General features: G+C 36.5%; 1 protein-coding gene across 1 annotated transcript; it reads right to left on the bottom strand.

Annotated features, from left to right (window-relative positions):
• Positions 1-793: 793 nt before the first annotated feature.
• LOC110893245 (pre-mRNA-splicing factor ATP-dependent RNA helicase DEAH1) lies at positions 794-20,998 on the bottom strand. Its single transcript, XM_035981388.1, has 23 exons — positions 20,521-20,998; positions 8,620-8,750; positions 8,059-8,229; positions 7,873-7,959; positions 7,700-7,733; positions 7,575-7,617; positions 7,369-7,428; positions 7,242-7,292; positions 6,433-6,496; positions 6,168-6,247; positions 5,976-6,043; positions 5,837-5,891; positions 5,267-5,324; positions 5,114-5,182; positions 4,970-5,038; positions 4,771-4,860; positions 4,463-4,549; positions 4,201-4,316; positions 3,408-3,474; positions 1,939-2,985; positions 1,650-1,836; positions 1,480-1,580; positions 794-1,093 (listed from the first exon to the last, which is right to left on the bottom strand). The coding sequence occupies exons 1-23, from the start codon at positions 20,996-20,998 to the stop codon at positions 908-910; spliced, it is 3,399 nt and encodes a 1,132-aa protein (XP_035837281.1). The 3' UTR covers positions 794-907.
• Positions 20,999-22,251: the final 1,253 nt, after the last annotated feature.

The following is a 22,251-nucleotide window of genomic DNA, read 5'->3' as shown; positions in this document are numbered from 1 at the left end:
TTTATTTTAAAAAGTGATTGTGTTTAGCAAATCACTTCTTTTGTAATGTTAGCTTTCTACTCATATTTTTAGTTGTGTTTGTTTGTAACGGTTGAGTCCCTTTTTCCAAGTAAAGAACAAACAGAACTTACACTTGAAAGATTTTCCACGACCAGAAAAAAATTTAGACATGCAACATCATAAAATTCATGTAAAATATATTTATCAATTAATCATAAAATTCATGTAAAATATATTTAGCGATTATGATTTTTTCTAGTTATTAAATTGAGTTAAATGTCATTTTCGTTCCTGTGGTTTGTTCAATTATGTCACTCCAGACCAAATTCCAAATTTGTACCATTTCCGTCTCTGACGTTCTTGAAACATGCCAATTCCGTCCAAAAACACTAAGGTTGAATCGAATAATTGGACAAACCACAGAGACGAAAATGACAGTTAACTCATGTTTTTTTTTTTTTTTTTTTGACAGTTTTTTTTTTTTTTTGACAGAACTGACATATTTCAAGAATGTCAGGGACGATTTTTTGACAGAACTGGCATATTTCAAGATGTCAGGGATGAATGGTACCAATTTGAAATTTGACCTTAACTACCATAATTGGACAAACCACGGGGACGGAAATGACGGTTAACTCTTTTAAATTAGTAATATAATATAATGTTTTTAAAAATTTTAACTATTCTTACGATTGGATAAAAATCTTATTTGAACATGTAAAATATGGGCAAGTTTCTTTGACGTGACGGCATAAAATTCGTTGAATACGAAATTCCCGCAACGTACTGTGGGTAATCCAACTTTGCTCTAGTATATTGAGAAACATCATAATCATGTATAATGTATAAAGTTAAATGACATTCAGCCTCTCATAATGCAAAGTTGCTGGCTTAACACTTCTGAATATCAACCCTGGGCTGCGCGGCCTTGTCCGCGTGGCATTTTCTTTGATGCCAAATCTTCAACATCCTTGAGCTGATAATAATGGGGTGCTACTTCCACAAGCCACTCGGGTTTTATTTCACTCACCTGTCGCATGTACTCCTTATTTGTCATGACCAGCTCGTGGTATACGACCCACCTTGGAAGTACCTTTTACATGAAAAACCCCAAGCGTCAATAACCAATACAACAACCATCATATACAACTTACAATTCCACAAGAGTTAACCACCATTTTCGTCCCTGTGGTTTGTCCAATTATGCTAGTTCAGGTCAAATTTCAAATTTGTACCATTTTCGTCCCTGACATTTTGAAATATGCCAGTTCCGTAAAAAAACATGAGTTAACTGTCATTTCGTCCCTGTGGTTTGTCCAATTATTCAATACAACCTTAGTGTTTTTGGACGTAATTGGCATGTTTCAAGAACGTCAGAGACGGAAATGGTACACATTTGAAATTTGGTCTGAAGTGGCATAATTGAACAAACCACAGGGACGAAAATAACATTTAACTCATTCCACAATGTAAAACTACCTGAGCTAAACCAGAGCTGGGGTGAATATAAACAGTCTGAGGATGTTTCAAGCTCTTGTATAAACCATTGATTTGCATCTTTGCTGTGTGGGGGAAGTATCCTGAAAAACATAAAACAACGGTTTAGTACACAATGGTGAAGTAATCTTAGTCATTCAAGTGTGTAAAACCTGAAATTATGGCCTTCTTAATTGCTTCCAAATCGCCAGGGTTCGATGTTAACTCGATTTCAACTCTTTCTAAAAGCCCCCTCAATTGATCTCTTATGTCTCGGGCACGCTTCATACTCCTCACTTGGATGTAATTCTCATAGCACCACTGAGTAGAAAAGTTTGTTTCTTTCCACGAACTATAAACCTATAATTATTAGTCACCAACACACAAAGTCGAGATTAAACACCGGCTATTAATAGAGATAATAATGTTTTAAGATACAGTCTTATGTATCTGCCAACATACCTTAAGTAGTGCTATGTGATCTCCAACGTTACCCATATGAAAATTCAAACGCGCATTGTCTGCATGAACTTGTTTATCCTTTGGACGATAAAAAACGGAACTTCCAGTCGACAACATGGCAGCAATTGAAATGATCTCATCTGAGCACTGATACTTGTCCGATGCAAGAATCATTTTGGACAACATTGGATCAAGTGGAAATTCCGCCATCTTTCTACCCACTCTTGTCAATTCACCATGTTTATTGAGTGCACCTAAGGCATAAAGATGCTCCAGAGCTTTGAGTAAAGCCTCATCTGGTGGTCGGTCCATAAAATCAAAATGTAACAAGTCATGGATCCCGAGAGTCTTTAGAGTGAGGACGACATTAGCGAGGTTGGTTCGTTGGATCTCCGGGACCGTGTTAGCAACTAAATCACTAAAATAGTTGTAGGCAGTATACAGTCTAAAGCACTTCCCAGGCCCCGTTCGTCCGGAGCGACCCGCCCGTTGATCCGCAGATGCTTGTGACGTAGGTGTGACTTGTAACGATTCCATTCCCGTACGAGAGTTGTAAGATTTCATCTTAACATAACCCGGATCAATCACGTATTTAATACCATCAATAGTTAATGATGTTTCTGCAATGTTTGTGGCAAGGACCACCTTGCGGGCCTCTACAGGAGTAGGTTCAAATATTTTAGCCTGTAGTTCAGTAGGGAGATTTGCATAAATCGGGCATATTATCAATTCTTGTATTTTACTCCCTAATCCTCGTGTCCGGTCTTTAAGAGTCTCTTCGGCTGTTTCAATTTCTTCCTGACCAGTGAGAAAGATGAGTATGTCACCATCGCCAGGTGGCTGAGTAACATGAATCTGAAGAGCTGTGACAATTGCGGCATCCAAATAATCAGCTTCGGGTGCTTTGGTGTAATATATTTCTACAGGATACCGCCTCCCTGGAATTTTAAAAATTGGAGCATCATCAAAATAGTCGCTGAATTTCTCTGCATCAAGAGTGGCACTTGAAATAAGCAACTTGAGTTCGGGACGAAGCCGAGCTATATCCTGACAACAAAAAAAAGGAATTGCACTGTATAGGCCTATAGAATCGTTTTGAAATCAAATGAAATCTGTATAACTAAGCATGTAATAACAGTATTTACGGGCCGTATAAACACCAAAGTTATATTGTTAAAAAAAAAAAGCAAAACCTGACCCGACCCGAAACCCGTTCTGACCCGGACCCGACCCGAAACCCGTTCTGACCCATACCCGTTTCGACCCGAACCAAAACAACCCTTTTTTATAATTGACCCGTTTTGACCCGAACCCGTTTTGACCCATGACCCAACCCAACCCAACCCGACCCGACCCATCATATGTGGGTGAAACAATGTATGAAAGAAAGTTTTTATAAACAACAAAAAAAAAAAATGATTTGTCCAATTAGAGCCTTCAAATATATGGGGTGTGAGTTTTAGCTATACCTTAACTAAACTGAACAATATATCAGTTGACAATGTCCTCTCATGAGCCTCATCCACCATCAACACGCTGTTTTCAAGTTGATTAATAGTTAGCCAATATATATATATACACACACACTGAGTAGCGATAGCAAAATGGAAGCATAGGCGTGTTGATTAACGAGTGAAGACTGAGTTTGGATCAAGTCGGTAAATTTTAACACTAGATAGGGTTGGCCAGTTAACACGCTTTCGTTCAACTTTTTTCCAGCCGCTTGACCCATTCCTTTTTTGGCTATGATTTTGTAAATATACCAATGTGACTCGTTGGATCATCATCATACTCAGTAAATCCCACCAATAGCAAAGCAAAGGTAGGGTCTGAGAAGGGTAAGATGTAGACAGCCTTACCTCTACCCCTACGGAATAGAGAGGCTGCTTCCCCGGCTCGATAGTAGTTTTGCATCAAACCTTGGACATAAGGCGCATAACACTCAGCAATCGGGATAAAAACCGATTAGTGCATGTACCCTTTTGTCTTTCAGCTATCAACGCCACCACATGATGCATGATTAACCGTCCTCAGCTTTTAACGTTATTTTCACGAAATTAGTAAAATAATGTTAAAATTAGTGCACTTTCACTTTTGCCCCCGATGGCCCACACATATATACATTATATGCGCATAGGGCAAGCGGGGCGTCAATGTGACTCGTTGGATATAAAATATAAATCAAATCAGCCCACGATAAAGTAAACAGAATGAAACTATCACCTTTGATAGATGATGATGATGATGATGAAGAAAACATACCTGTAACTTGCAAGATCAGGTTCAGCAAGAAACGCTCGTAGTAACATGCCATCGGTCATATATTTAAGCACTGTCTTGTCAGAGGTACAATCCTCAAAACGTATCGAATAGCCAACCTGAAAACATAGAGCAATTTTTTTCAAACTACCATATTACAGACCTATTAGAGAGAGAGTAAAATAAGCAAAAGAACCATCTATGAATTGTATATAAAAGTTTATATTCAGCATAAATGAAGCTAAAGTTCAAGCACAAAACATACCTCATGCCCAAGTTTGACTCCCATTTCTTGAGAAACTCTATTAGCAACACTCATAGCAGCAACTCGTCTAGGCTGAGTACACCCTATCTGTATGAACGAGGTGTAAGAAAGAGTCACGGTTTCATTATAATACCAAAATTCACCCATTATCATATCCCTGCAAAGCATCAAAATTATGTCCCCGGAAAACATGCAATTGCAAAAAATAAACGAGAAAATAAGATAACGAAAATACATTTTACGTCTCAACAATGGCCACCGACAAAATTAGAACCGACATAAATAAGTTTGATAATTTGCAAACGTACCATTCCACGTTTTGTGTATCCAGCTTCATGGAGATATTGGGGTATTTGAGTGGTCTTCCCGGAACCAGTCTCACCAACGATGATAAGAACCTAACAATGACGTTAATCAGATACGGACCCACAATCTTAAGCAGCTAATTTGGCAACAAAAGAAAACGACGCCAACCAACAACATGTAATGCAATGAGTTCAAGTAGACCTGATGAGCTTCAACAGCTTTGAGCAATGACTCTCGAAAGGGATATACAGGTAAAGTTTTTCTCTCCGCCTGAAGACCAAACATAAAAAGGGTAAAATGTCGGTAATAAACCAATATACTAGTTCGTAAACGAAGGGAATATACCGAAAGCTTCTCATGTGCTGATTTTGCCATAGCTTTTTCGTGTTCCTCTTGACATGTTTCATCATCGACCTGTATATTGCAGATGCCCAATAGATTATTGATTAGGTGAAGAACAAGAAATAAATACCACACCATGATAAGTAGAGTTAATACATTTTCACCATCCATGACTTGACCATGTATGAACTCGATCTGGTCCTCAAACACAAACCTGTTAAAAAAAAAGAGAAAATTACGAAAATAGCCAAGACCAGGGTTGAATTACGAAAATAGCCATCTCATGCGTCCTTGGAGTGGCGCATCACAGATTCAAATGCGCGGGATGCGTCTTTGGAGCGAAACCCAATAGAAAATGGACACGTGGCGGCAGACTCCTCCGAGTGTGAGATCCAAGGCGTCTTGGAAGAGTCTGCCTGACCCTGTGGAAGAGTCTGCCTAACCCCTTGGAAGAGTCTGCCTGACCCCTTGGAGGAGTCTGCCACCACGTGTCCATTTTCTATTGGGTTTCGCTCCAAAGACGCATCCCATTGTTTCCAGACGCATCCCGCATTTGAATCCGTGATGCGCCACTCCAAGGACGCATGAGATGGCTATTTTTGTAATTCAACCCTGGTCTTGGATATTTTCGTAATTTCCTCATATCCATATGATGCCCTATTTAAAAAATCCACAGAAAAAATCTCAACTTAGCAAATGAAAAAAAGGCAAAACTAGAAAATGCACCCGTAGTTTTCAGGCTGCTTTTTGTTCTTTGACCCAAATTTTAGTGTTGCGTTTCCTGCAAATTGATGTGCCTCGTTAGTTATCAAGTTAGCGACTACATATCGAAGATTAAACGTTAGCTCTGGTGACTAGAACATACTAATTTGATGATCCTCCCATGCTTCTTGTTCCGCGGATGGGTTCATCTTATCTCCATCTTTCAAGCCTCTGCAGTATTAGTAAAGAAAACTATTATAATCTCATGTAATAGCGTCACAGAATAAGAAACAATGTAATATGTTTGCATGTAGGCACGTGCTATAACATGAACCGATGAACACTGGATTTTCACCTGCAGCGCTCCATAGCTACAGCAAATCTTTTCTCTTGATTAACACCGCCCTCGTCATCATAAGCATCAGGCATCCGATACTGCATTGTGTGGTAAATTCAAAAAAAAGTATAAAATAAGTGTATAACATAATTAGCAGCTAGCATCTGTGTAGAATAAACCAGATCTATGAAAGGAATGGCAGTTGGCACATTAGTCATACACACACACACACACACACAACAATTTCAAACATCAAGAGGGCTATTAAGAAGCAAAGAATAACCATGTCTGTGTTATCATCATCAGTAGACAGCTTCGTCGCCACCTCATATATTTGCTTTTTAAATCTGTAGAAATAGAAGACAAGTATCACAAAGTGAGAAAGAATTAATGTTGTAGAAGGCGTAGGCGCTAGTCGGGCGGTGAGGTACTGCCTAGGGATTAATCGGGATTAACTTTTTAAGTATATTTTACTACAAATTTTTATGTATATATAGATAACTTTATACTTTTTATTAATAAATTTACAAGTTTAGGAGATAACTTTATACTTTTTATTAATAAATTTAAAAGTTTAGGAACCATATGTAAACTAGTGAAAGATAGAGGGGGTTAAATGTTAAAATACCTAAACTTAAATGTTAAAATAGGTTTATAACTAAAATTTGGGCTTTAAACCATGGGCCAGGTTTCAAAAATTGGGTTTATTGGGTCAAAAACATGGGCCCGATTAGTCCGATTTTGACCGACTTTTACTGATTTTGTCCGACTTTTACCGACTTTGACCGATTTTGACCATAACCGATTTTTTTGACAGACTAGCTTAAATTTAGGCAGTAACCCACCGACTAGCGCCTAGGCGCCGATTCATCGGCCGCCTAGGCCGATTTCTGTAACATTAGAAAGAAAACATAGGATATATGTATTTAGTAAAGCAAAACCATCATGCACATAAAAACATGCTTTCAACTGAAAAAGAAAGTAGGGAAACAATAATGCACAACACAAAACACTAAAAATTTCACATGAATACCTTTTAACAAGAAACAAAGTCAAAAGTGTGTTTAAGTTTCTTCAATTTCAGAGAATTACCTATAGTCTTTGACATCCCCAAATAGATACTCTTCATCTAGAATATCATCTCTGAAATTGAAGAAAAAAAACATGTTTGTAAGTTAGAGCAATCACCATACGCTTATATTTTAAAGATATTTAATACCTGATTTCCTCTAACTTCTTCAGCTCTCTTCTCTTAAAATATTCTCTCCTCGAAAATGTCCTGAAAAGGGTTAAGAGAAACTTTTCACGTTAACTAATCAAGCCAGTAAACGTTTTCAACCAATCACGTTATTTAGGCATCACGCTTAGTGTGACGAAAAATAAAACTAAAATGTATAACAAATAAAATATTAAAAGGTTTCAAACCTTAAAGCTTCTGCCAAGGAATTGAAGCTCTTAGTTGCCTCTTCTGTTGTCCAGATAAAATTAACAAAGATAACATTTTCATAGATCTTTGTGATATAAAATAACTTTTACATTTGCATACATACCTTCCTTCCTCTTGGATAATAAGCGCTCATTCGGCTGTTAAATAAAATAGATATAAGTTTAGCTTATTTCTCCATCCAGCAATTAAAAAAATATGCAATCTACGAATACTTGAAGAAGCAAAACCGTTCATATTAATTAAAAATAGAATGATAAATGAACACTTGAAGCAAACCTTTGTCGTCCATGGAACTTCTTTTTTCCTTAGACGACGCTCCAACTCCGCTCGTTCTTTTTTGTCACGCACTCTTTCTTCTTCAGACTGTAACAACGATAGAGCTTTAGAATTAATATTTGACCAAGGATTTAAAACCGAATATCAGAAAATTATTAACAATAAGAAGTAACAACTAATTTGTACCTCATCATCATCATCATCTTCATCTTCTACGGTTTTCCTCTTCTTTCTGAAACTTTTTGCTTTTTTATCAGACTTGACAGTTTCGGCAATGTCTCCATCATCCGCCAACAATTCGAAATTCCTCTGCTTTCGGACTGGCAATGCAACAGCCTCTTCTTGTTGTCGATAAAGCTATTATTACATTACATAACATTACAATAATTAGGGCTGTCAAATCGTGTCTTATCGGGTTTAACAGGTCTCTGACGACGCGAATAACATAAGTATTAAACATGAATACAACTTGTTTAACTACTTTAAATCTCATGTCTATAACACAGTTGTATGTTTTATGTACCAAGGAGAAGAAATGATAGATCGTCGCCTCCTAATTATATTTATTTTTAGAAAAGTAAAAAACCAAGTAGTCTACTTTTTCAGTAAACATGTTTAATCGTGACTTATACAGATATCTATTGCCAGCCCTAACAATAATAACAATAAGGTAACAATGATTTACTCTAGAAAACAACACTAACTAACGATCCATCTGAATTATTTAAAAACAAGAGGGAAACTCACATTTGATCCAGAACTCTTATGTTCAACCTTCCGGAATATCTCTTCGGCAAAAGCTTGTGTGTCATTTAAAGATGACACTTGCATGTCTTTAAGACAATTATATACATCACAAGGAGATGAAGCTTTCTTAGCTGAAAAAGATTAAATTAAAAAAAAAAATCAATATCTGTCTAAACCATGATAAAAACAAGAGTAAACTGCCATTTTGGTCCCTGAGGTTTGGTCACTTTTGCCACTTTAGTCCAAAACTCAAACCTTTTGCATCTGGGTCCAGTGGTTTCAATTTTATTGCCATTTTGGTCCAAAGTGAAATTCGGTCATATTTTTTCGTATAAAATCCTGTTATTTTGTCCTTTTCCTCAGGGGCAAAATGGTCATTTTAATTTTTATTATAACATATTATTAATTAAAAATAATCCCCATATAAAAGCAGTAGAGGAAACGGACAAAATAGCAGGACTTTATAAGACAAATATGCCCTGATTTCACGTTTGGATCAAAATGGCAACAAAACTGAAACCACATGGACCTAGATGCAAAAGGTTCGAGTTTTGGACTAAAGTGGCAAAAGTGACCAAACCTCAGGGGCCAAAATGGCAGTTTACTCTAAAAGCAATAAGGCATGACAACAATATAGGTATACTTACATAAACTAATCAGGTATTGGACCAAGGTGGGTTGTGAAAATCCCAAGAGGGACATCAGTTTATCTGAAACCCAGGTCTTCAAGTCGCTCTCCATACCTAAAAGGCGGCAAAACACAATTATACAACTAATTATAACCGATAGATACAAAACAATAATGACAGTAATGCAATCAACAAACACAACGTGGACAATAGATAGCATAAGTTCTTATATAAGGTCTCTGTTATGAACACTATGGGTCCGGGCCCGACTAACATTTATAACAACACAATGAATGGACCCATAACCAAGCAGCCCATTGAAATAGTTGGTAAACGCCCAACAGGCAAATAGATGGAATGGACCATCGGAGTTTATAAGCACATCTTCTTCTTAATGCTTTAGTAATGAATCTGTGTTGACTATCTTAGATTTATCATATAACTTCATTGGCTGCTATTTAGGACTCCACGAATCCAAGGATAGGGGGGTTATATAACTTGAGTGTGTAGTGGAAAGGGGGGTTATATAACATGTATGTATATATATATATATGTGTGATAGAAATTATAGATATATATGTATGTGTATATATATGTGTGTGTGAGAGAGACAAAAACCATAACCCCCTCTTCCCGTTATAGATATCGCGGCTGACCACATAACCCCCCCTCATCATGCCGGGCGGGGCAGGGCGCCATGGGGCGTTATAGCCTGATATGGCTCTATATAACCCTCACTACGGATGGCCTATTTTAAGAACATAAGGCTTCTACTTAAGGATCAATTTTATTTTATATTGTGAAGCTCCTTTAGCTACACGACACAATTCTTCCTAGAGTTACTAGCAGAGGGTTTTTCATATGGGATTATTGTTACTATAATTAATTCATAGTAACGACCATGTATTGTCTTTCTGGATTTAGTTGTATATCCTCTTGGAGGTCTCACTTCAAGGTAGGTTTGTGGGTTGATGTTCGCTTTGACAGTTACGTAGTGCTGGTTTGCACCCTCTCTTGTGTTTTTTTTATCATTGCATGGTAAGGCCACTAATGACTGATCATGTGCATGCTGATTAATGATTATAGTCATACTCAGATTGGATCCAGAAATTGCATTGCCTGCCTGCCTATCATCATCAATGAATACCGACCGAATCACATATCGCTAAGCCACAAAAACCAAACCACAAAAACAGTTACGGATTGCTAACAACTGAGACGTTGCCGAAAACCTTACCGAATCACTCTGCTGCTGTGCGACTGTCAATTCTGTGTTCCAGAGATCTACTTAACAGGGGGAGGGGAGGGGAGGGGAGGGAAAATGGTGTTCCAGAGATCCACTTAACAGGGGGAGGGGAGGGAAAATGAGGTTTTTTTTGCCTGAAAATAGTCTTTCCAATTTGGAAAGACATGGAGGGTAGGGGAGGGGAGGGGAGGGAAAGGGAGGGATTTTTAACTCGGGAACACAGCGTTAGGGATTTCGATTGTTATCATTCAAGTATTCAACATCCGCCACCGAGAACATATAAGGCGATCTTTGACTTCCGGAATACGCCACCCCATTACCCTTTTTCCCCTGAAAATTAAATTTTGTTTTTATTTTTATAAATATTCTTGTCTTTTATTTTATTTTATTACCATTTTACTAGAATTACCACCCGCCGCAATGTGGCGGGGGATTCATTAGTTAAATATCATGTTAGATGAAAGACAAATATTTCTCACATGACCACGAGCCTGTGTGTAAAACCGAGAAAAAAATAACTAAGTCGATCTCTGACTCGCACGTTGTGATAGACCTATCAAACGGGGAAAAATAGACGCGCTGCGACGGACATGTCAAACAAGAAAAAATAGATGAAAAAACGTTGAACCCCACACGCACGTTGCGGCATGTTAACTCAGAAATTTAGAATGACACGTTAAACGAAGAACTTATGAAAGATTAAAATTAGAATGACACGTTAAATGGATAACTTATGAAAGATGAAAAGTATATAAGAGACTAAAGTTGAAAATAAAAAAAAAAGTGTTGAGATTAAATTGCAAAAGATGAAAAGTTTTGGGTTGAAAGTAAAAAAAAATTAAAGAGGTTAAATTGCAAAAGATGAAAAGTTTTGGATTGAAAGTAAAAAAAATTAAAGGGGTTAAATTGCAAAAGATAAAAACTTTTGAATTAGTAGTGAAAAATCAAATTAATCAAAGGGGTTAAAATACCAAAGATTGAAACTTTAGACTTAAATTGCTAAAAATTGAAACTTTAAAGTTAAAAAAGAAATCAGTTTTAGATCATGAAAACAAAAGAGATAAATAGATTTAGTTAAATTGATGTTTATTATTATTATTATTATTATTATTATTATTATTATTATTATTATTATTATTATTATTATTATTATTATTAGTAGTAGTAGTAGTAGTAGTAGTAGTTAAAAGAGATAAATAAAAATTGAAACTTTTTTAGATTATGAAAACAAAAGAGATAAATAGATTTAGTTAAATTGATCTTTATTATTATTATTATTATTATTATTATTATTATTATTATTATTATTATTATTAGTTAAAAGAGATAAATAAAAAATAAGAGTGAGAAATTACCAGAGAATGACACGTGTCCAAAAAGGATTTTTGTTTATTAGTATAGAAAGATGTTTATCTATATATCTATAGGGTATATATATATATACTATATTAAGAGAACTGATTTTCTACCCTTTTCGTAATTTTGTCTAGGTACAAATCTTGAAGCACCATGTACAAATGAAGCAAGCCATTTTATAGGTGGAAAACTTAGAGATTGTCCAAAGTTTTAAGACACTTTGAGGGCAATTTAGGCATTTCATCCATGGAATCCATGCCCATTTATGTCTTCCGTTAATTGAATTAAATTAAGGAATTAAATAAAAGTTTTATAATAATTAAAGGAATTAATTGATTAAATTAAAGGTTAGACATGCAACCTTTGGGATTTTGATGATTTAATAGTATGTATAAATATAAATAATCTATACTTCTATATTACCTTATTAAGAGAACTAGAATTTTTACCTTTTTGGTAATTTTACATTGTGTACACATTTTGAAACAACATGTACAAGAGAGTCAAATTATTTTAGATGGGGTAAACTTGCACATTTCCCAAAAATTTAAGACACTTTAGGGGCATTTTAGTGATTTCGGCACCTTTATAACCTATAATTAAGATCAATGTATAAATTTTTTTATCAGTACTACTTATCAATGTTTTATGATTATCAGATAAATGTATAAAATTAATAATATTTCAAACATATATTTATATAACAAGTGATCAAAACCAAACTCCTCGTGGAGTTGAAAACTCAAATAAATCAATAAATAAACATATAATTGGAATTAACTCTTTTTGATGAATGGAGTGTAACTTAAATAATCCATTTCATTTTATCAAGTGTCGTAACCGATCTGCTTAAATGGCTATCATTGAGAATCAAATAAATCGTTATAACCACTTTGATGAAAGTTTTTTTATATATATAAAAAAGAAACACACCGTCATGTGAATCAATTCAGTTTGAAATGGTTCTAAAATCATCATCGAACCAAAACTGCAAATGTTGCATCTTTTGGCAAAAGTAACTTCCATGACCACCGCAATTTTGTGAAGTCATCTGAGCTATCACATCAGATCCAACCACAACCTTCATCTTTGCTCGCCAGTTTAACACAACCGCTAGCACTATCGTTCCCATTTTCGGGATTCAACAACCACCATCTTCCATTCTTCCATTCTGTAGTTCAATTGCAGTGGTCCAAGACCAATCAGAAGTGCTCTCAACTCAGTTAAGCCGGAAAAGACAACACGGCAACCAAACGCAACCGCCACCTCAAGCCGTTGTCTATCTCGTCTTCTGAATGCCCATCCTTTTTACGATCACATAAAAGATATTACACAGACCTTTTAGAATCATCAATGGGTTAGATAGATTTTGTTTTATGTAGCCGATAATTTAATTCCATTTCAGAGAAGTCAGGTACATCAACAACGCCCACTACACTTCAAAACAAATAGGTACACAAATAATTTGTATTACATGCGTTAACATTCATAATACGCAGGTAACACTGAAACAACAACCCCACAAGTCAAGGATGATAACAAAGGGAAAAGTACAGCTTCCACTGAACCATCCTTAAGTGATTGTCATCAACCAAAGGATTCACCAACAAATCAAAAGAAAAACAACCCACCTGGTACACCCACAACAACTTTCACTATTCATATAGTTTACGGCGTATACACAGTCCACGTTATTTGTATTAACAAAAAAAAATGGTTTCTTAGCAACGTCCACACACGTATACAGCATAATCAAAGAAATAGAGAAGACCCATGGATGTATTGGTACGACGTCCACACCACTAAACACCCCAGCTCACCAGCAAACTAACAAACAAGACGACTGGGAGGATGATGAACGGTGGACAACCAGTATGGACGAAATCAAGGAGACATTCAAACCTTATTTAAATTGATCATACTATCTCGTTCGACGTGGTTACTATGGTCCCCCGATTTAAAATAATTTGTCATTGACTTTCAGACGACCTTTTCTTCTTACCTTTAAGCATTTTAGTATATTTTTGGGTCATTTGGCCAGAAATCAAATGATCACTTTTTTATACAAACAAACTTGGAAGTCCATATTAAAAAAAATAAATAAATAAACAAGCCTACTACTAAAGTAGTAAAAAACACACAAATAACTAAATGAAAAAAGAAACATGAGCTCTAGTTTGGTAATGATTTCCACTTCCATTATCTCGTTTGCCAACTATTGTATTCTTGGTTTTTAAGTCAATTATGCAATTCATGAATTGATATATTAATGATACTACCACAATACTTTAAAAGATAAACTAGGTGAAACAAACCATGCAAACTACAGGCCAACACCGATTACACCTTAACTTTAGGTCTCATTTATGATACTGATTTCCAGTTAATTTTATTCAGTCCTAGGTGATATGCTCTATTTGTTCTCTCATCCAACCATTGTTAGCATTTCAAGTTAATTTATCATAACTCACATGTTTCGTTTTGTAAGATAAAAGTGACATGTTGGGTTTTGTAACTAACAAACTTCATGCTTAAAAGTCAACATATATAATACATATTTGGGCATGTAGATTGGGCAACATTAAACTAAAAATTGTTCCATAGTAGTAGCAACGTCAATTGAAAAGCAAAAACATAAAACTTTTCTATATAAGAAAAACTCTAAAGCCGACACATGATTCAACCTTGAAAAAACATAAAACTTTTGTATATAGAAAACCCTAAAGCAGACACATGATTCAACCTTGAAAAACGGAATCGCAAAAGGTTTGACCGTCTGATCTTCCAAGGATTCAGTGGCTAAAGTCGGAACTTTTCGGTGGTTGATTGTTTGATCTTGGAAGGATTACTTACACGCAAGGAAGTTGAATGCTTTTCATGACTTTTAGTTTTTAGGAGAAATACAAGGAACTAGGAACACATGGGAGTTCGATGAGTTTTTTTAAGGTTCCGGTGGTTCTAAATTAATACCTTCGGGTCGGAACTGGAACCGACCCGGAACCTTTTATTGATGAATTCTTAAACTGTAACAACCCTCATAAAATTTCCCGAACCATTCATAATCAAGATCCCGAACACATGCGGCGAGAACCAACACGAAAAATGGACGCATTTGGGCGAAAATTTGGCAGATGACACGTGTCACCCCCGTTCGCCACGTGTCAAACCTATAGTGATGACAAGGCAAGCCTAGGCCAGGTTGACTTCCCAGGTGCGCGTCGTGAGAACCAGGGTCTCCCCGCGCGACGCACGGGATAGGTCAACCTGGGCTATGTAAGGGGCAGCTCTGGGATAGTTTCATCTGCTTAATTTTGACTTCTTAACTCTCGTTTTTCTGCTTCGTATATTCTTGTTTTAAACCTTAAATCACCGATACGATACCCTGTCCGATCGATCAGAAAACCAACAAACGAACGCCAAAGCTCCGCCTGAATAAGGTGAGTCTTTGAGAACCTACGTTGTGGTTTTGATCTCATGATTATCGTTAGGTTTGATTTGGTTTTACACTAATACGTATTGTACACTGTGAATCAGATGCTTAATTATTAGAAGGCTCAGAACTCCAAATAAGGTGAGTCATTCTCTTTTTCTAAAACTCTAAATGCTTTTCCGGTTTTTACTTACTTTACAGTGATTAAGTATTTGTATTCTTACGAAAAAACTATCGCCAAGTATGTGTGGTTTTGTATACATTAATTGATAATTTTTGCTAATGGGGGCCGCTAGTGATATGACCACAGTCACAGATCTAGTCGAGTGACAAATATCTATGGGTGATATGACCACAGTCACAGATCGTTGTTTCCGGTAGTTTTCTAATTCATATAATATTTATTGTAGCATTATAGTGGTGGATATACGTTGTAAGCGTTACACATGTCTTGTGACAACTCGAACTTTAGACTTGTTTTGATGTAACGTTACGTGCTTATGTGACACTTTGATGTTAATGAATGTTATGATGTTTATGTGTGAATGTATATTATGTGTTGCACGAGCCCAAACCACACACCAACACCCGATCGCAAAAGGCTAACCGGTCACACAAGCCCATTTGGGCCGCACCTTGTAAACGAACAATAGGGCAGCCCATGTAAGGGCCGGCCCACCCCTCTAAACCGTGTAAACACCCTTAGGGACTTGTTCTCCTCATTTTTGGTTACAAACACTATCACAACAAGAAAACCCTACTCTCTTTCTCTCTCTCACACAAACCCGGCGGCAAAGGCACCAAGCGACCGGCGATCACCTTCTAGTTCGAGTCACCCCTTTACTCGTAATCGGTTAGTATGTTTGTTTGGTTATTATTAAATGCTATGTTTGATATGATTGATGGCTTGATCCTGGTCATGTCACGCTCCCAAGCTGTTAGGTCCGGTTTCGCTCCGATTCGATTGCGTAACGACACGTTCGACGTGCGGAATCCGTGAACGTGCGTGACCGAACACACGAGATCGTACGAATGACGTGATTCTATTGATAATCTGACAAGTACAAGCTCCGTGAATCACGTTTTGCCACTTTCTCTCTCTAGTTTCTCTCTCTAAGCACCTAGCTTCTCCAAGCTCTAATGTGGCAAAAGTTCTCAACTCTTAACCTAAGGCTCCTATTTATAGGCACAAGGTTATAAGGGATTCCCCTTATTTACAAGTTTGCCACCTTGCCTATTTCTCTACTATTTACAATATAAAGCCTATTTTACTACAGTTTTAGCTACGGTTCTGATTGACGCAGGCGATAGACATCACTGCACTAACAGACTCCCCCTTGGATATTGCCGCAGTCAATCTGTAGTCAAACTTGTAGCGACTAGTCTTTCTCTCTCTCTCTGAGTCTTCTTGAAGGTTTGACAGTATCAGTAACCATAGACTCCCTTCTTTTTGAACAAAATCCCCGTGGATCTGTTTTTGAGCTTCCGTTGCTCCCCCTCTCGCTTAGACTCCTTTTTCTTCAGGCTCCCCCTTTCGTTAAGCTTCCGTGCTTTTGGGATCGACACCTGCTTTCCGATTACAAGCTCTTCCAAGAACGATACTTTGCTCTTTGAATCCACGCTTTCGTTTGCGTTGAGCTCGTCTTCAGACTCCCCCTTAGACTCAGCTGTCGGGATCGTAGTCTGGCTTTCATTGGTTCACAAGTTCAGGATCAATTCCTGGCTTTGTTCTACATCTGCTCAGGACTTGAAACCTGGTTAACCTGCATATCCTCTACCTCACTATAAGTTTCACAAATTTATAACAATTAATTCCCGTAAACTTACCGGTAGATATCATTTACAACAAACACATTAGTTACATCAAGTTCAAATAAATGACCTTGATTAACCAATATACACAATCTTTTAAAATATTTGTATATGACATTCAAAGTTTTCAATCATATTCTCCCAATCCTGTTCATCATGATTAGCACTCAAATTTTGAATATCAGCTCTTCAACATCAGTTGTCGAAAATCTTTTTGACTTTTCAAAGAATTTATGCTAAAACACTCCGAAAATATTTTTGGATTTTTGTTTTTGAAAGAAATGCAGTAAACAAATATATACAAATAATATTTTTGTGAGTTTGTGTAAGAGGATCATATCAGTTCTTGAGACAAATCACTAGCACCGTTAAGCTTTAATCATTTTAAGTTCTAAACGATTCACCTCGATTGACGATATAGTTGTCCTCTTAAATTTTCACACACTTTTCAATCTATTCAGGATACGATTTAGATGTTTTAGGAACTTAGCTCAATTCATGTGTCCCACCTCTTGAATATACTCCCGTATCCAGAATCTCAATATTCAGTCTTACAGGCAAGAATACTACAATGATGTCTGTACATAATTTAGGGGTTGAATGCGAGAACTGAGGGATCTCAGGTCAGAACTTCCGTTCAGCAGAGAGATATCAGCTTCGACTTAGCAGTGTGTCCCCTTTAGAGGATCTTTTTAGCTACAACAGATGATTATCAATTTTATTGTCTAATCACTGAGGGCTAGAATGCTATGTTTCAAGCATTTACTGCAAAGCATTATCCAGGGACTAGGTCAGAACTACCGTTCAGCAGAAGTCCCGGAATAATACCCCAGACATCATAGAGTATTAACACCTAGTATATCAGAATACGAGACCTTTCAAACGAGATTTCAGGGGTTACCTATATATCCAAGTAGTGTTCCCCACAAATTTCGCAAGTTTGAAATTTTATGTTTATATCCCGAATAAATCTACTAAATGTACGAAAACCTATCGTCACATCATTAGTGAGACCGTTTATCACATTTGACATTACATTTCTTTAGCATGCTGTGATAGTCCACTGATGTACTATCATTTCCTCTTTTATCAACAAAACTCATTTTTGCTTTTTCAATGTTTTAGGTATTTTCAAATTTTCTAATTTTGATTTTCTCCCCCTAAAATCAAAATATGTTTCAATTTTGATTTTCTGGAAAATTTGAAAACTGTACAAATAAAATGACAAACTGATATCGAATCACTTCAATTCGCCATTCATTTGGCATAAACAATCAGAACTCCCCCTCACAACAAACTATTTTCCCATTGTGATTTCAAAACACTTAAGTTTGTTTTAATCAAAATGGTTATTCCGGAAAATTAGTTTTGTGTGACATTTTATAAACTCGGGGTTTCATCACATTGTTTTTCATATTATCACTTGTAGGAAAGATGAATCAAGTACAACTTAATGTCCCTGATTTATCTTTTGAAAGACGAAAAATCACCATAGTGAAATTTCTCAAGAAATGTGCCGATTCATGTTCCACGCTTACCAACCTGGGAACTCCGGCAAGTCAGGGTTTTTCATTTAAACAGATTCACCCAAGCCTGACCAGCCTTGGGTGATTTTGACAATTTTACCTCAAAACTTGGCTCTTCTGGTTTTAACGAACCAGAATCATTGCCTGAATGTGGCTTGTCCGACTTTGATCTGTCAGATTCATCGCCGACATGTGGCTCCTTTGTTTCTGAAGAAACAGATTCATTGCCACTAAATGTTACCTTCTTCTTTATCTCCTCTTTTGTCCTCAGATTTGCATCTGACGAACTCTGCTTGCTTGACTTTGCATTCGAGTAAAGCGATTCATCAGTACTCTTATTCTTACCAACAGATGAACCCGGGGACAAAATCTTCTCGAGATACTCTCTCGCCTTCTTCCTCTTCTTACGCAGTCTGTCTTTCTGCCCCTGAGAAAGTTTTACTTTTGTTTCCCGAACTTTAGGTTGTTGAACCTTCTGTTCTTTGGGCTTGACTTTGACTGTTTTCTTTGCCTTACTTTGAGATTCAGCCCTTGATCTTCCCATTGATCTCCTTGGGCAATCTCTGGCAATGTGTCCTCGAATTTGACAGTTAAAGCATCTTCGCGTTTCATAACTCCAATTCTGGCAGTTAACAGCAATGTGACCTCTAACTCCACAAGAGTAACACACTCTGTTATCATACCATAAATCACCTTCACTCCAAATGCTCAGATCATAACACTGTCTGGCATTGTGGTAATCTGCACTCCTCCTCAATGTTGGATTTGGCTTTGAAGCACTGTGGTCAAACCTGCACCACTTATTACCAACATTTTGTGAGTTTTCATTTTTAACTTTTTGTGATTTTTGAAAATGATTGGATGATTGATCTGATGAGCTTTTATTTTCCTTTTTAGGATTTTTCAAATTTTTATCTTTTTGTTTCTGTTCCACATTCTTCTTTACAGGTTTTTGCGTTGAACATTCACCTTTCTCAGTAGATTGCAAAACAGTATTTTTAAACATTTCATTTAATTTCAAAAATGTTTTTCTTTTTTCTTCCTTTTCTTTTTCATCATCAGATTTGTCATCACAATCTTCAATTTTGACTTTGTCAAAATTTGTGACCTTGTCACTTATTGGAACAGAATTGATCGGTTTTGGACAAGGAAAATTCAACCTGTCTGATGAAGTCACAAAACCTTTCAATTTCGTTTCAAGTTCATCAATCTTGATCCTTGAATTCTCAGCTTCATTTTCAAGCTGTGATATTCTTTCAAGATAAGACTTGATTGATTTTTCATTTTCAATTTTAAGATTTTCAAGAACAGATTTTTCATTTTCCAAGACTTTTAACTGTTCTTGAAATCTTGTTTCACTCTCTTTTAAATTTTTGTTTTCCAGTTTAATCCAGAAATCTTCAGATTCTGAAGATTTTCTTTTGCTTTCAAAATCTTTTTCAAACTCAGCAATTTTCTTTTGAGCATCTACAACTTCATGCTCAAGTCGAATAATTTTAGCAAGATGAGAGTTTATTTCGCTTTGTTTTTCCAAATTATTCTTCCCAAAAATATCTCTCTCATCTTGTAAAATCTTCATTTGACTTTTGAAATCATTTTCCAATTTTTTAAAATTGTTGTTTTCCAATAACAAACTCTCAAGACTCTTTAAGAGTTTGTCATTATCAGATCTCAATTTTTCACAGCTTGAACGTAAACTCTGAATATGTTCGTCATCAGCTTTCTTCTCGTTTTTCAGAGTATTGTTTTCCAATGTCAAGCTCTCTACATCCTTCAGAAGTTTGACACTGTCTGTTTCTGATTTTTCGCATTTCAAACCTTCTTCAATCATCTTTTCATATGTACCTGCACAAAAAAGTTTAACAAAATCAAGAGGATTCGAATCTTTATCAATATAACAACCCCTCTTAATATCGTATCTCATATTCCATTTTGCTGCAAGACACTCATCAATTCGTTCTTTTATTTCATCAATCACATTCAAATCTATATTTTCTAAGTTCTTTTCTAACTTCACTATCAACTCTTTCTTTTTCTTTTCAATTTCACAATTCTGTGTTCTAAGCTCTCTAATGAACTCTCTTGAACTAAATTTTGAGAACCTAGAATCCTTTTTCACCTTACATACAAATTCATCCCACTCTAAAGGTAATGCATCTTCAAACTTAGATTTCAGTTCAGCGTCTGATATCGTTACATAATACATTCCCAGACCATCAAGTAAATCATTATATCGCTTTTCCAGATCATTAAATTTCTCATATTTCCTACGCAAAAAATATTTAAATCTTTCAATCACGACCTCCTTTGACGTAAAATAACTACCACAATACCAATTGTTTGCTCTTTCAAGTTTAATGTTTTCTTGTTCATCAAACATTTTTGCCAAATTTTGGATAATTGTGATTTGATAAAAAATGTTTTTCACTCAAAGTTCACACAATTTCAACTTCTTGTAATTTGCCCCTTGTAAAAATCCCTTGATTCACCTGCAAACACACAAACAATCGATCAGTTTAAACTTGTGAAATAACTCTTGATGAAAATGTGAAATGACAAGTATTTATGCTCTTTGATCGAATGAGCCGATCGAACGAGATATGTGCAACTCAAATGAATGAGAGATGTGTGCTATTCGATCGAATGGAAATACTTGCTAGCCGATTGAGTGACAAACTTGATCGATTAGAGATGCTAGTCGATCGAATGGGGTGATACTAGCGGATCGAATGGAATTGCTGCTAACCGATCGGTTAGAAAAATATGTCTGCTGTTCGATTGGTTAATTGTAGCGGAGGTGCTAGCCGTTCGGCTAGAAATGCTACACCTGCTGCTGTTCGATCGAACAGAGTCAAAAAGTCAAAGTGTTTAATGAATGTTATGCTGCTACTCGATCGAACAGGAGATGCTAGCCGTTCGATTAGGCCAATCGATCGAACAGCTGTTCGATTCAAAGGTATGCTTATTCTGTTCGTTCGGCTGAGTGTAGTTGCTGTTCGTTTGAGATTTGCTGGCCGATCGGTTAGCACTTTGCTAGCCGATCGGTTGGGAATATCACACTACTTGCTGTTCGAACAACTTAACCAGCCAATCCAAGAGTTGCTAGCCGATCGGTTAGCACTTTTGCTAGCCGATCGGTTGGCACAATAGGCTGTTCGATCCAAAAATACAAGAGCTGTCCGATCGAGTAGAAAAGAATGTTGTTCGAGTGATAATTTCCTGTTCGAACGGTTAGCACTTTGCTAGCCGTTCGAGTAGCCTAACCGAACGGTTGGCCTACTCGATAGATGAAACTTCCTAGCCGATCGAAGACAGTGCACAATCACTTAAGACAGAACTTGATCAAATTGCTTTTCACTTCAACTAAAAGACAAATGTGCCGCCCAATCTTTAGTCAAATGTGTTAATTGGTCCGTTTCAATGAACAAATGAGAATAACCGTCAATGTAAAGATAGATCTTGATAGGACCAATTCTTAATGGGGCGGTTGTGATGTCATCTTTACAAAGTAATCACATGGATCTGATAAAGTTGTCTGATAGGAATTGATTTTTATTGACAATATGTGAAAGCGTTGACTTAAAAATGATGATGTGTTATAAGTTGATTAGTTGACCGAACGGTTAGTGATTA

Source organism: Helianthus annuus, chromosome 12, assembly GCF_002127325.2.
Source record: "Helianthus annuus cultivar XRQ/B chromosome 12, HanXRQr2.0-SUNRISE, whole genome shotgun sequence".
NCBI classification, from domain to species: Eukaryota; Viridiplantae; Streptophyta; class Magnoliopsida; order Asterales; family Asteraceae; genus Helianthus; species Helianthus annuus.
This window is presented reverse-complemented; position numbering and strand designations above follow the sequence as displayed.